The 15,606-nt window shown below is 39.0% G+C and overlaps 1 protein-coding gene across 2 annotated transcripts in view; it reads left to right on the forward strand.

Annotated features, from left to right (window-relative positions):
* The window catches only part of Itgb6 (integrin subunit beta 6), a 120,927-nt gene extending 106,346 nt beyond the window's left edge, over positions 1 to 14,581 (forward strand). For both annotated transcript variants that reach the window (XM_076865655.2, XM_077110283.1), the window contains exons 15-17: positions 775 to 894; positions 6,572 to 6,738; positions 12,522 to 14,581. In XM_076865655.2, the coding sequence (XP_076721770.1) occupies positions 775 to 894; positions 6,572 to 6,738; positions 12,522 to 12,620 (386 nt within the window). In that variant the 3' untranslated portion in view covers positions 12,621 to 14,581. The remainder of the gene's footprint in view (positions 1 to 774; positions 895 to 6,571; positions 6,739 to 12,521) is intronic.
* The last annotated feature ends 1,025 nt before the right edge of the window (positions 14,582 to 15,606 follow it).

A 15,606-nucleotide genomic window follows, 5' to 3' on the forward strand; every position in this document is an offset into this window, starting at 1 on the left:
GTAATAGTATCATTGAAAAGTCTCCGATTTAGAAGGTAGGGTATCTACAAGGCAACTTTAGGGTTTGTTGTTGTTTTTTTATTTTTAATTCAGAAAAGGCTATATCTTGGCAGAGGAGCTGAACCACTAAAATTTGTAATAAACAGATTGAAGATTAGCCTTTTACTTTATTTTCAATTTCTGTTGTGATACAATACACTGTCATTCTGGGTTCCTTTAAATCTCTAGTTTACCTTTATCCTGTTGGACCCTGAGCTACCTAACACTGCAGTCTCTGTTTCCTAATATTAATTTATTTTTACTGTTGTGACAATACTTGGCCAGCAAGCTTGACTACACCATTGTGAAGAAGGCCCCTTTAAAAGTATCAGTATCCATTTGGACTGTGCAGCAATGTAATCTAGACATCCTCCCAGATGCTCTCAGCAAAGAGGAACATATAGCCCCCTCATTACCATAATCAGGGCCATTCTATTCCCAAGACAGCTGTGGGCACCTGCCTTGCAGTTCTTTCACTCCATTGAAATCCTGCCTGTGTCAGTTTGATAGGTACATTTGATGGTCAGTCCTGATTGACCACATCTGGAGCTGTTCTTGTGGAACATGAATAAAAATGAAAATCTCCCTTGGTGGGAAAAATCCTATGCCTTTTCGGTTTTCATTCTGCAATATTGAAAATCCTTATTTGCATATTAAAAACTCAATACTATTTTGCTTTATAAATAATCTCTTTGGAATCTCATTTAACCTAATGAATGACTTCTTTATCTGCAGATTTCTCAAAGGATAGTTCTGTTTCCTGCTCTCTGCAAGGAGAAAATGAATGTCTTATTACATTCCTAATAACTACAGATAACGAGGGGAAAACCATCATTCACAGCATCAACGAAAAAGGTGAGTGGCTTGCACCCCATTGTCAATGGTAAGTGATATTCTACACGGGGGGAAATGTTCAGAAGGTCACTTTAGGCAGTTTGCCAGGAAAAACATTCAATTTTAGATGAAGTGTCTCTACTTTCCCAAAGAATGAGAGATACCTATTAAAAGGTTTGTTGTGTTCCAGTATCTTTTATGAAAACCAGAAAACACAATGACTTGTATTTACACCAACCATCATCTCCCTGAAAGCTGACTGCTGAACGGTAGAAAGGTAAACTGATGAAATGAAATATAAGCAAAAGGTCTATCTTTTGGAAAAGCTAACAGGGAAGAACCTATCGGATTTTAGATGGATTGAATCAGACCATGGTTCAAATCCTGCTACCATTTAATAGTTGCTCAACATTCTGAAAGATACTTGCTCCAGTCTCTATTTTCTCGTCTATAAAATAATAGTACTTTCTTCTAAGAGCCAAGTCGAGGATTGAAGGTAAAACATGTGGCAATATCTAACTTACAGCTATGAGTCACTGAATGATAATGCGGAATCAACAAGGACAAGAAGCAGCAAATAAGGAAAGAAGTGACCCATAAAGGGTGCCAAAGAGTCCATTGCTTCTGTGGAATTTCATCCACATCACCTCATGGAGTCAGTTTGGGACTTGGGGGACATTTGAAAATTCACACTTAGCAAAGGGAAGAGCCAAGCTTATATTAGTTAGAGAAGGAAGCAGTGGAGAAGGTACTGTTCCCAAAGTTTCATTTGTACTAGATTCACCTGCAGGCTTGTTTTTTTCTTTTTTCTTTTTTCTTTTTTTTAAAAAAAGGCTATATCAGCAGGCTCCATGTGTGTGGCTCAGGATGCTGTATTTTTACAACATGACCCTAACATAGCTGGTCCTGAGCTGTCTCTGTGAGCAACTGCCCTAACCCCCCCGGCTGCATTCTCAGATCCTCACAGGTGCCTCATTTTCTTTCTTCAATTAATAATGTCCCTCCCTAAATCTTTCCAACACAAATGACAGCTGCATTAAATCAGACCTCGTCAGACTTCATCCACAACCTCTTCTTCCCCACAAAAAATCCCAGAGCCTGAGTTCTGGTCCAGGTCTCAGCAGCAGGCCAGGCAATAAGACAGAGGTTCTTTTGCTGTCTGTGCTTGCTCTTCAATGTGCTGACAGAATTTAAGTTAGTCCTGAATGTGAAACCAAGGTCAAATTGGTATCACTTAAGAGCCTAATAACCAAAACAATACAATCATAACCAGAAAGCAAGTTCAACACATCACAATGCGATCAAGAAAACATGATCAGAAAAATACTACATTGCTGAGCTGAGGGGAAGGGAGAGAGAGAAGTCATCACCATTTGAGAGGATGAGTGTGAACTTGATTTTGAAGCTCAGGTGGGCAGAATGCTCCTGGAGACTTGCTCTTGAAAAATCCCGTGTAAATCACCTTCCTTGAAATGCATACACAACATGCAGCTTGCATCGTTCAGTTAAGGAGACTTAAGGTGAATCCTGCTGAACAAGGATGAATTACTTTCTAATACAAAACCCCTGCTTCCTCATTATCTATTTCATAAAGTCAAATTCTCCAATTACACCCCTAACCTTCTATTTGTGACTGTGACAGTGGCTTTAGCGGTTATCTTGAAATCAAAGCCATCCTGTGTGATATAAATTCTATTGGAAACACACATCCCCAAAAATAAATTTCCAGAACTGGCCCTGACCCTGTTTTTAATTCAAAAGGTTTTGTATCATACTGGTTTGATGTGTTGTGCGTGTGTGTGTGTGTGTGTGTGTGTGAGAGAGAGAGAGAGAGAGAGAGAGAGAGAGAGAGAGAGAAACATGCCTTCGGCTGATAAATGCTTCCTCATTACAAAACTGTCGGCTATTCTTTTATTCTTCCACACAATATGAGTGGCACATCAACACGCCATCCTTCAGAGCACACACAGATGCCCTGATGCATTTTATTATAGTATTGTATTTATCTCTGTGCTTTTGTAGTGGGGAAAGTGAAGAGGAAAAATTACCTCCCTGAGGCATCACACGAGTCCCCTGATGGCTCTAATGATGCCTCTTCCTTCACACAAGCCCTATTTCCTGGGTAGGCCTGGTGCTTACAGACGCCCTGAGGGCAGAGCCCACCCCCGGAAGTCAGAAGTCCCTCCCCTCCCACAGCTTTCAGACCTGGAAATCTGGAAGGACAATTGGAAGTCTGGATAGAAAAAGAGACAAAATGAGCACCTAGGAAGGGGAAGGGAGGTTAATGCTTCCCACATCCTCCAAGCAAATGGGAAAAAGGAGCCAGTGAAGCCCCACCAGAACTTTTGTGGACCCAGGCAGAACTTCTTCATCTTCCTACCTCTGTAGAAATTTTCAGAGCCTAAAAGCACATCACAGTCAAGGAATGAGAGTGGAAGAGCTTTCCTGGCTAGAAGGTGCCAACTACTGCTGATGTTGAACCTGTAGGTTCCAGCGTGGAGGATCCAGATCCTTGTGGTTTAGAGGAAGAAAAGGGAGAAGACTGCATTTGCTATAACATCAGTACTACTACTAGTAATATAAGAGCAACTCTAGCTTATGGAGCCCTTACCAATACCAAATGCAAGCTGTCATTCCATATATTTGACATGTATTAATTCACTTAATATATGTAAACTACATTCACCGTACAAGGCAGGTACTTTTGTTGTATAGGCAAGGAAACTGAGGCATAGAGACATAAGTAATTTGCTGCATCTTGCACTAATTAAGCACCAGAGCTGGTTGAGGAGTTCCAACTGTTTGGCTTGGAGCCCGTGCTTTTAACCACTGTACTATACTGCCTCCCACTGGCTGTATGATCATAACAAACATGTGAACCACAAAAAATGTTAGATCAGCATATCCAACCGAATTGTTTTCAGAACCATATATATAATTTAAAAAATTTCAGTAACCACATGAAAAAGTAAAAGACACATGAAATAAATTTTGCTTTTATCCAAATACTAGCACTTCAACATGAAATCAATATAAAAATTATTAATGAGAAATTTTACATGTTTTCAGAGTATGTGTTCAAAATCAGTGTTTATTTTACACCAATAGCACAACTTAACTTGGAAAAGCCATATTCCGAGTGCTCAATAGTCACATGTGTTACCAGATTAGTCCAAGCAACAGCATTGAACACTCAGCACCCTAGAATTAGGTGCAGCATCGACCTGGACTCTATAGGAAACATCACACAGTGATGGAGGTGACTTTCATTCCCACCCAGAAATCTAACTTCAGTCTGAGTATCAAAAGAAATGTCAAAGAAAGTATAAAAAGTGAATATCTCTGTTCTGTAATATTTGCTTTGATACTTGAACAAAAATCTTTGAGAAATACACAGTGCCCAGTGGATTTAAGTTCTTAAAATAATTATCTCTGCTAAGTCATTCCTCTTCCCACTTTATTCCCTTCTGGGGAGTCCTCCTAATTTACTTTCTGTCTTAGCAAGCTTCATCCTGCTTTGAGAGGCAATGCACAATGCCCCACTCTAACCCATTTCTTAACCAAACTATAGCAATATGGGTTATATTTTTCATTGACATAAGCCCTTTTGCTTTCTTTTCAGAAACTGAGCTAACCTATTAGAGGCCAGAACAGGGTCTTTAGATCTTTGTTCTGTAGTAGCTATGTCATTAGCAACTTTTGTTATTTCTTCCCTATCTTCTTATATGGTTTCTACAAAGAACAAAAGGCCAGGCATGCATCATTAGGCCCCTTTTGATTCAGATCAGTTATAGAGCCCACCTGAAAAGCAGCATGGCCAGTTATATATATATAAAACTCTCCTCTATGTGTATAACTCTCCTTATCCAAGAGCAATAAGAGTTAGGATAAACTAAGCATGAATAGCTTCCTCCCCCAGATACCATGGATTTTGTCTCTCTTCTTGCAGAGGGTTGCAGATATTTAATGATCATTTTTATATGGTATTTTTTTCCATGAAAGCAAAAGGAGAGCTTAATTATAACATTTCATTAAGAAATGTATCATCTCCTAGGCATAGTGCAAGGATGATTAGTCATTTTGCTGTCAATGAAGGGAGGTACTGGATAATTGCAAAATTATATTAATACTCTCAATAGAGTCAAAATAACATTTCATGAACTCTTCAAGTTGAGAGGACCATACAGAACATCTCATTTCTCTAACTTCCCTGAGGATAAGAATCATTAGGAACACCCTTAATAAAAAAAATAAATAAATAAAAAATTCTGTGGCCTCATCCAAGACCCATTGAATCAAAATCTTAGGCAAAGAGCCTAGGAAGTTGTAGGTTTAATAAACATGAGCACCTCAGCTTATTACCATCATCAGGAAAGTTGAGGGAACAGTGAGCTTTGTTTTACAGATGAGGTCGAAGAACATAACTTGATTCTCACAGCTGCTGTTCATCAGATGGGAATCAAACCCAACCCTCCCCACTGTAGGCCAGAAACTTTCCAGGAAAGCAGAGCATTACTTTAGAAGCACAACCAAACAACAACAAAAAAGCCATGTCTTCTATCTGTAAAAAAGGAAGTCGCAGCAAATAGTAACCTTTCAGGGGATAGGTTTTATATAAATTTTATAATATGATCTCCTAGACTGCTCTTAATTCAGGAAGATCCATGAAAAGGTGTCTGCAAGCATTACACACACACACACACACACACACACACACACTCCATTTCTACTTTTTCATGTACTCAGAAGAGACCATCTTTAGTGATTAAGGCTATAGTTTCTTTTTCGTGGTGCTTGAAATATTCTATGTGCATTAATTGTCACTCTTCTGGATTCTAATTAGCTCTTTTCAAGTCAGCCATCAAGTATATGGTCCTCCTAGGTACCTGTAAGGTGATTAGTTCCAGATCCCCTGCAGATACCAAAATCTGCAGGTGTGTAAGCCCTCTTATGTAAAATGGGATAGTATTTGCATATAACCTAAGCACATCTTCCCATATGCTTTAAATCATCCTTGATTACTTATAGTACTTAATACAATGTAAATTCTACCCATTTGTTGTTGTTGTTGTTGTTGTTGTTGTTGTTACAATGCTTAGGGAATAGTAGCAAGGAAGAAAAGCCCTTTTATGTTCAAAACAGACACATTTTTCCCCCAATATTTTCAATCCATAGTTGGTTGAATCTTGAACATGTAGAATCCAAGAGCATAAAAAACTGTATACTGGGGCTGGGGATATAGCTCAGTTGGTAGAGTGCTTGTCTCGCATGCATAAGGCTCTGGATTCAATCCCCAGCACCACACACACACACACACAAAAAAAAAAAAAAAAAAAAACCCACTTTATATTTATTTACTTTGAATGACCAAACACTTCCTTTTGTCTTTTGCTCTTCTTTAAAGAAATAGAGAGTTATCCTTCAACAAATAACTTGCTTTTTAAAATTTCAGCAAGACCAAAAAGGTGTCAATATTTGCCCTCTATTGTAAGAAATGTATGAAAGGAAAACCCAGTGAAAAAATGTCTTTCCATGATTTGGGGACTGAGCTCAGTGGTAGAGTGATTGCCTAGTATGTTCAAGTGTTCAAGGCCCTGAGTTCAATCCCCATCACAACAACAACCACAGCAAAGCTTTTCTACATCAAAACATTGATAGTGCCAGCTGCTTCTTATTATAATTTCATTTGTTTCCACAGACTGTCCAAAACCTCCTAACATTCCTATGATCATGTTGGGGGTTTCACTGGCTATTCTTCTCATTGGAGTTGTCCTCCTGTGCATTTGGAAGCTGCTGGTGTCATTTCATGATCGCAAAGAAGTTGCCAAATTTGAAGCAGAACGATCAAAGGCCAAGTGGCAAACGGTATGTCGAAACTCAGGGCTACTCTCGGTGCAGTGGTCTAGGCAGAAAGGATGGGAGAGGGACTCCACTCTCTTCTGTCTAAAAAAGAGTTTAGGTGTCACATTTTTCCCTACCGCCCTTGTCACAATCCCAATAGTTTTGGTTTCTATTCTGCTTTGGGAGCAAACCTCTTCATCCATTATCTGGCCACAAGTGTCCCTCATGACATGCATTGCTTCTCAGGGCAGTGGGTATCTCCACCACTCAGAAGAGTCCTGTGAAATTCCTCATACGGCAAATTAGGGACATCATGGAGGTATATTCTATTCAGTGCCTCTTCACCACCAGGAGGATCCCTTGGGCTCCATTTAATAACACATAGGTGCTGGATCTACATATTTCCATGAATTAGTTATGCTATAGCTAATGGAATAATGTTCGTGAATAGTCTGACAGTTCATGCCAATTTTCACGGAAATAGTTGTTACTCATATAATCGGTTACAAAGCAAAGTTGAGAAGACTTTTTAAACACCAGGCAGTTTTTCTGAATAACATAAATTTTAAACAGCTACCTGAAAAAAAAAAGTATCAACCTTCAAATATATGTACTCAATAGACATAATTTGTGTCTTCTCTTCACAATAGGCAAACAGAAAACAGGACTACAATTTTATGTGTTTCTATTCCACAGGAGGATAATTACATTTCTAGAGACCCCTAGAAACAATTTCATGGTTTTAATTTAATCTCTCTATCTCTAATGGTGTGTCTAGCTATCTAATAGCAATTATCTTACATTGCTGAGTCTCAAAACAGTGACATCACTGGAGAAATACAGGCAAACACAATGCTCCTTTGGGCTCATCTGCCCAAATAAATTGATGTTAACGCTGTTTTCTCTGAGCCTATACAATATTTTCAATTTCTAAAGCAAACAGAATTTTCCCTTTTGCATAATTTTATCTCAGTAAGGGATATCTATATTTTAGGCAGTTATATTTTAAACTAATCATAATATATGATGCAGGACCAAGGACAATGAAAATTTTTATCTACTTTATCTTCCCATTAAAAATGCCTTTGGATACAATAACCAAATGTGATGTATGGATCTTCTTTGGATCCTGATTTGCACAGTCCAACTATAAAATATGTATTTTAAAACAACTGGGAAAAAGATAAATAACACTAGATATTAGAATAATAGCAAGGAAATATGCTTAACTTGATCAAATACCATTAGGCATGATGTCTTTACTAGAAAATATCCATCCTTTTTAGAGATGCAAACTGAAGTATACAAGGGCGAAAAGAAATGAAGGCTGGGATCTGTTTTGAAATAATTCAGCCTAAAGAGAGGGTGGGAGGGAGAGATAGTAAAAGTAGTTTGGGCAAAATCTTGATAACTGTTGGATCTGGTAATGGGTCTTTGGAGGTTTGTTAAATAACTTTCCTCTTGGCATATGTATGGATTTTTCACAACTGAACAAAACCCTTCAGGAAAGTAAACTATGGAATAATTGATTCATCCCTAACAATGTAAAACGTGACCTGATGGTTTATCTTGGTGACTTAGAACATAGTGATAATGAGGCCAAAGTTGTGGGATAGTTAACTTTGCCTGATACAATGGCCACAGATATCAATCTTAACTTTCACCAACTGCCAAGTAAATGCCTGGCAATGGTCAGAAGGGTGAGCAGGCAAAACAATGTGGATAAGTCAGCACAAAGAGCAATAGCAGCAAATAGTTGGACAACTATCAGCCCTGTAAAGTAGTCTTGGTGTCCCCGTTTTGAAGATATGTAAACTGAAGCTGAGAACAATTAAGGGGCTTCCCAAACCGTAGCTGCAGGTGGAACCCTAATCATTAGTTGTTCTTCCAAACACAACCTTTTGTTGATCCTCCTGGAAATAACAAGAAAGTGTTTTACAAACAGGCAGTTGGGCACTTATATGATGCCTATATACCAACCAGCATGTTTTAATGTTCTTATACCAAGGCATGAGTGCTGGCAAATGATTAATATCTTTAAAATAACATTTTAATTAACAGTTAATTTCCCCCAAAACATATATTGTCCTCCCTCTGGATGTAGAACATGACTGCAATTCAAATACCAAATTTTTGCTGTTTCTTCAACTAAAATGGGACAAAAACATGCATTAAACAGATAAAAACATAAATGAAAAAATATTATTCCCTTGTTCTGTTGAGTTTCCTTGAATAACAAATGTGTGATGTTCCTGACTAGATAATGATGGAAATAATTATTCACTTGGATGCAAAAGAGGTTTAATTCAAATAATTCAGTTCAAATTTCTCTAATATATCCTCCTAGAAAAAAAATTAGTGTTGCTCAGTGCATACATTTAAAGATCTTCAATTTAATTCAATTTTTATATAAAACCTATTTTTTTCCCCAAGAATTTGACTGATCTTTAAAACCGGGGGACAAAAGGGTCAGTAGGGTCTCCTGTATCCATAGGGCCCCATTGGACTCTTAAGGTGACAAAAGTTAGGACAGGAAAGTCTTCACTCTTGCTTCCTGAAACTTTTTATCATAGCTGTAAAGAAAGGTTACCTTTTTATTATACTTATAAGCCCCCTTGCATATTCCTTATGAAAACACAAATGGAAGATATTTAAATTCATCTTTGATGAGACATTTTTTTCTAGGATGACAAGTCATTAACTTGAGGGAAAAAAAATGTTCAGGCTGACATTTCTTGCAGTCCTGGATTGATTTTGCACTGTGCTAAGCAAATCAGGTCTGCTTTTGGCAGTTAGGCGATCATTAAGGAAGCTGTGGGTCATGACAGAATTTTCTTATTACCACTTTTTTCCAAGCTTGAAAAAAATGTGCCATTGCTTTTGCACAATACACAGCCTAAATTAGAACCCCAATATTCCTTGGGGGAAAATCAGCCTGGTCACTCCAGATGATTAGGGGAAAACTGTCTAAACGATGGAGTGGAGACTCTTCCGAAATGGGGAGGACCCAAGTCTACATTTCAGTTGGAACTCCAGGCAGGGCCACTGCAGCCTGCACAGCACAAATGCAGGCACATCTGGTGCTGATGCCCCTATTTGCACCCATTCTCCTGGGCTGTGAGCATCAGCTGAGGTCAAAAACCGCCCCATTATACACACCTCTGACTGCAATAGGGACTTGCTTGTGCTCCACCTTTATACTTCCTCCTCAACCTCCTCCAGTAATGGAGTCCACTTTACCCATTATCCACCCCCCCAAAAATATCACAGACCTAATTGTTTGTTGTTAATGTTGTTTTAAAATACAGAATAAAAACTGCACAAAATTAAACATTCAACTAAATATCTACAAAATAACTTTATTCCATCAATTGCAATTCAAATCCCACCCCCCACCGTTATAGCACAAAAAAATTCTAGTTAATGTGGAATGTGGATGCATTTTAATATGTTCAAGATGACATGGGGTAGGACCTACAAACAAGCGCTTGGCCCTACGAAGGTCTGGCCCTGCTCATAGTCTATTTATTCTTCCAGAATCCCTTTTCTATTCATTAAGTTTCCTTCCTTCAGCAGAGGCTCTGCCCTTCATTTCCAGCCTGCACATCTTAGGTTTTCTACCTTGCCTCTTTACCCAGGTCTTTTGTTCTTCTGTAACCAAGTAGATACTAGTGTTCTAAACTTCAAAGAATTCCATGCATGATTTTTGTTTCCAAATGAGACTCTACCATCATCAGAGACCACATCAATTTGCCATTCACCCTCAAAAATTCCAAGGTTTTGAGGAATAAGGACTAGAGATCCTTCAGAATTATCCAGTCTGAGCTCAGAAGTAGGAACAATACAGCAACCTGACCTTCACCCTCATCCACCAGCAGCCAAGCTACCTTTTCCTATTTGCCCTCAACAGAGAGATAGCATCTATCTCTAAAGGCACTGTGTCAGAGGTTGAGCCACTGAGTATGGGTCTGACTACTGCTCACAAAGAAGGCCCTGTAGCAAGTCCAAAGGCAATGTGTAGAAGAGGTCAGGGAATGTTTTTGTTTTGTTCAGTTCTTCTGAGAACTGAAAGAATGTTCTGAGATAGCCCTGCACAGTGGCACATGCCTGTAATCTCAGCAGCTCAGGAGGCTGAGGCAGGAGGATGGCAAGTTCAAAGTCAGCCTCAGCAATTTCGAGGTGCTAAGCAACTCAGTGAGACCTTGATTCTAAATAAAACACAAAATAGGGCTGGGCATGTGGCTCAGTGGTTGAGTGCTCCTGAGTTCAATCCCTGGTACTGGAAAAAAAGAAAAGAAAAGAAATGTTCTAAGATAGCAAATACAATCTTCTTTTTTTTTTTTTTAATTTATGTCTACAAAATATGACTATCTCTACAATTCATGGAATAAAGAGACCAACGTAACTCAGAGATAGTATCTGGACTTCACACATATGGGTTTGGGAATGTTAAGACTTCCAAAGCCCTATCAGAAAATATCTTTATAACTTTCTTCAGGATCTAAAGGAAAAGAAACTTCCAAATTTGAAGAGAAGTTATAAGTAAGAACTAATAAGAAGAGGCAGCATGCATTAAACAGTATGTTTAGACACAGTGCAATAGGATCTTATCTCATGGACAGAGTAGGGAATTTGTTAATCCTTCTTTAATAGATGAGCACACCAAGGCCTAGGTTGCTTAAGTGAAGTCACCTGGTAGGCTGGGTTTGAACACAGACTGTCTGATGCCAAAGCCTGGGTGTCAACCTTAGAAATTAGGAGAGAAGACACTGTACCTCACAGAGATCCCTTGCTCCTGCCTAGGACAGCTCAACAGGCTTTGTCCTCTGATCCTCTGGCTATAGCACCACTGCTGCAAACACATCTTCAGCCTCAGCAGCACAGCTGTGTTCTCTGGGCATGAACTCTCAATCTCCCAATGGCCCCAGGGGCCAAGCCATTTTGTGCTGTCTGCCTTCAGACCACCACTCACTTGTGAACCCAGGTTTTACATACCAGTCACTTGCAGTCATCTGCTTTACACTCAGTTTTGTCTAGTAAGCATATGCCAGAAAGTTCTTCTGCTCTCCAGAGCAAGTGTTAGCTGTCCAGAGGATCTGTCTGTGCTCCTTCCAAGCAGCTAGCTGCTCCTCCTTCTCAGTTTTGATCTCATTTACACAACGTTATCGCGCCCTGTCTGATAGCTCACCAACAGCAGCTTCAAGACAGATACTATGTCATACGTATGTGTTATGTTTCTATCAGTTTCACTTTTCCCACTGTTCACGTTACCTTACCTCTCACTTTTGGTTCACCAATTGGTGTTCATTCTGCCCATTCAATGCATATTGAGTACCTGTTATCAGCTGAACACTGTTTTCAGCGCTGGGAAAACAGGCAACAGAACATGTAAACATGTTTTCTATCCATAAATCAGTGTGTTTCCAATGACGGTAAGATTTTTAGAATGCCCATGTGGAGGGCTGGGGGTATAGCTCAGCAGTCAAGCGCTTGCCTAGCCTGCTCCAGTCCCTGGGTTACACACACACTGACCCCGCCTCCCCTTACACACACAGAATACGCATGTGGGACTAGTTTCACCTATTAGAAAAAAAGCAAAGCTATAGAGCAACCTGCAGTGGCACTGCCATAAATTTGAAAATGCTAAGAGTATGAAATCTCAAATGAATCAAAATTATTCCAATAGCTTCCAAGATTGAAATTGACTCTCATCTTCCAATTTGAACTATAATAAAAATACCTAGGAATATTAAAATAGTATCATAACAAAGTGTGCAGACTTTCATCTGAACTTTTTTTTCTTTTAGGGAACAAATCCACTGTACAGAGGCTCCACTAGTACTTTTAAAAATGTAACCTATAAACACAGGGAAAAACAAAAAGTGGATCTCACCACAGAAGGCTAGAACCACTTGACGCGTGGGAAAAGTTGGCTTCACTGATGTGAAATGTTAATGCACTATTTTATTTTCCTTTCTCTGTTGCTTCAAGAAGAGGTTGGCCTAAGATAATAATAGGTCACTTGGAGATCAGTCATTCTCTGTATGAAGGTGAGACACTATGTTGACAGGTTCAAAGTAATCAAGAAGAGGAATTTCCTTAGCATAGAGGTGACTTTGGGGATCATTTGAGCAATACTAACTCTGTTGCATTAATGTTTCAAATAATCATCAAAATGATTCATGGGGGCCTGATTTGCATTTGAAAAATGTTGAAAATTAGGATCGCTTTTGTTTCAGGAGTACAGCTACCTAAAGTCTTTGTCCCAGCAAAGTTACAAAGTCCATACGCTTGTATTGTGTACCCACACTTGCAGTTATTCTAAACTTGAGGTAAATCCATCCTAAAGGAAGTTTTATTTTAAAGCAGGATTCTGATTGAGATTCTGATTTCACTTCAGTTGAAAGGATTCATTTCTTCCACAGATATCCCAAATTGTAAGATTGATCATTTCTGTGAATTTGTATGCACCTGTAAGTCAGGTACACAAACAGACACTTTGCTTTACAAATGAGGAGGAAGTAATTTATAAATTAAGTCACTAGTAAAACCAAAAATAATAACCCTACCATTTAGCTTATTTTTAAATTACCTGGAAAATAATCTATGCTCAGTTTCCTTCTTGTCCTTGAGTTTTCAAACTGTTACTTCTCCCTTATTTCTCAATCATCTTACTCAGTATCAGAGTCTCCTAAACCTGTAATTGTCACATGAGAGTTTTCATTTCTTTTTGAAAAATTACCTTAAATGGTTATCTTCTTCAAAGAGAGTTCCAGAAATATAAAAGGAACATGGGGTAAACAGAACAAATGTTTAAATGGCTGTAAATCAAGCACATCGAGAGTACACAACTCCCTCATGAATTGCAGATTTTTAAATCTATGTTCTTTTCCCATCTGCATAACCCAACGTGCACATTTCAGCTACGTGTGGTTGATGCACACCACACATTTAAGAAGTAAGATTTTACTTACAAAATACACGCGGACAATTAGGGGTCCATCGGTTGATTGGCAAGATGGCCTCTGTAGGATGTTATTCCTTATGGTTTCTGCTGTGTCAGAAAGCACTTTCATCTCATTTGATTCTTGCAAGGAAACAAAGGCTCAGAGGATGAGTTAGAAGAACTGGGATCAGAATTCACATCCTTTTACTCCAAGGCATTTCCTCTTTCCACTGCATGGGACTGCCTCTTTTGTTGTTAAAATGATAGAAACGTTGTATTAGTTAAGCAATAACATTTGTTTGAAATGTACTAAACAAATAGCAGTTACAGCACTGGAATCCAGGTGAGTTGTACTTTTGTGCAATGTTTATTAGCTTTGATTAAATTGTAATGAGAAGTCTTATAGGGTTCCTTACATAGTGGAGGCTTCATGGTTGTCCATTGAATTGCCAGTGTAATCTCCAAGTTTCTTCAGTCCTAGCAGATTGATGTGTGTACATTTGATCACTTGGAGACCCCCCCAAATCCCGGTTTTTAAACAACTCAGGTAAATCATACATTTAGGGAGGACTGGGCTCTATGAGAAGGATTACTGAACAATCTCCTTGGACATCTGAAGGACTGAGGTGCCACTCCGTTATTGATGGGGACGTCTAGAGCAACCTGCAGTGGCACTGCCAGTGACACAGCAGTAGCAGTCCCCTGTACATGAGACTGCTTGTGCTGTTTTGTACAATTACTGAAATGAGATTTTTAGAAAATAGAAGTTTCCTGTGTGTGTGTATTAGGGAAGAATCTGCTCATTCTTTAAATGTGGTTTTGACCCAAGGCAGGACCTTGAAAAGGCCAAAACATTAACAGTAGTACTTCTATTCATTGAAGAGTTATGTTACATGAAGATAAAATGGTTGTTTTGTAAGTTGTTGTATTTTGTGTTGACATAAATAAACGTGGTAATTTAAACAAAGACACTTGGATGATGATTCTTTTCATTCACTCAGCAAGAAATCTGAATTTCTGGATATTTCTGTGACCTACTCTGACTGCCTTGTTGATCTCATTCTAGGACCAAGAAAAAGAGCAGGAAGAGGCAGCCACAGAAGGCAGGGGGCAGCAGGAAATGGAGTAATTGCTGCCCAGTGACAATACTTACACCATTAGCCTTTGAAAATCAGACTGGACACGACTCCATGTTTGTAAAATCAAATTCTCTAGGGTTAGTGTTCTGGGCTGAAATATGTCTCTCCCCAAGATCACTCCCCACACAACTCATGAAGTGTTAATCGCCAGTATCTTAGTTTTGACTGTATAACTGGAATAGGGTCTTTAAAGAGATAATTAAGTTAAAATGAAGTCCTAGCGTTGGGCCTTCGTCCAATATGACTAGAGTCCTCACAAGAAGGAGACGATAGGGCATAAACAGGTAGAGAGGGACCACATGAAGGCACAGGGAGAAGATGGCCACTGCAGACCAAAGGAGAGAGGGTTCAGAAGAAACCATCCATTTGGATACCTCAATCTCTGACTCAATGGCCTCTAGAATTGTGAGTAAATAAATTTCTGCTATTTAAATCACCCAGTCTATGGTACTTTGTTGTGGCAGCCACAGCAAATTAATGCAATCAGTGCTGTTTTTCTGGGCATCCATTGGGTAGATTCCATGGTGCCATGCCCACTTTCTGCGTCAGGAAAATTAAGTACAGAGAGACCAAATGCTCACAAAGGAAGTCAGTTGTTGTTGTTTTTGTTTGGTTTTCTTTTTTGGAAAGGCCCATTCCTTACTAAAGTACAAGGTGAAGTCAAGAGCCCTTACTCTCTGAAACACACTGTTTCTTGTGAACTAAAGGCCAGGGATCTAGAAATTTAGAACCTGCTCTCATTTTGAAAATTAGCTTCGATTAAATTGTAATGAAAAGGCTTACAGAGCTCATTACATATTGGAGGCT

Source organism: Callospermophilus lateralis, chromosome 9, assembly GCF_048772815.1.
Source record: "Callospermophilus lateralis isolate mCalLat2 chromosome 9, mCalLat2.hap1, whole genome shotgun sequence".
Lineage (NCBI taxonomy): Eukaryota > Metazoa > Chordata > Mammalia > Rodentia > Sciuridae > Callospermophilus > Callospermophilus lateralis.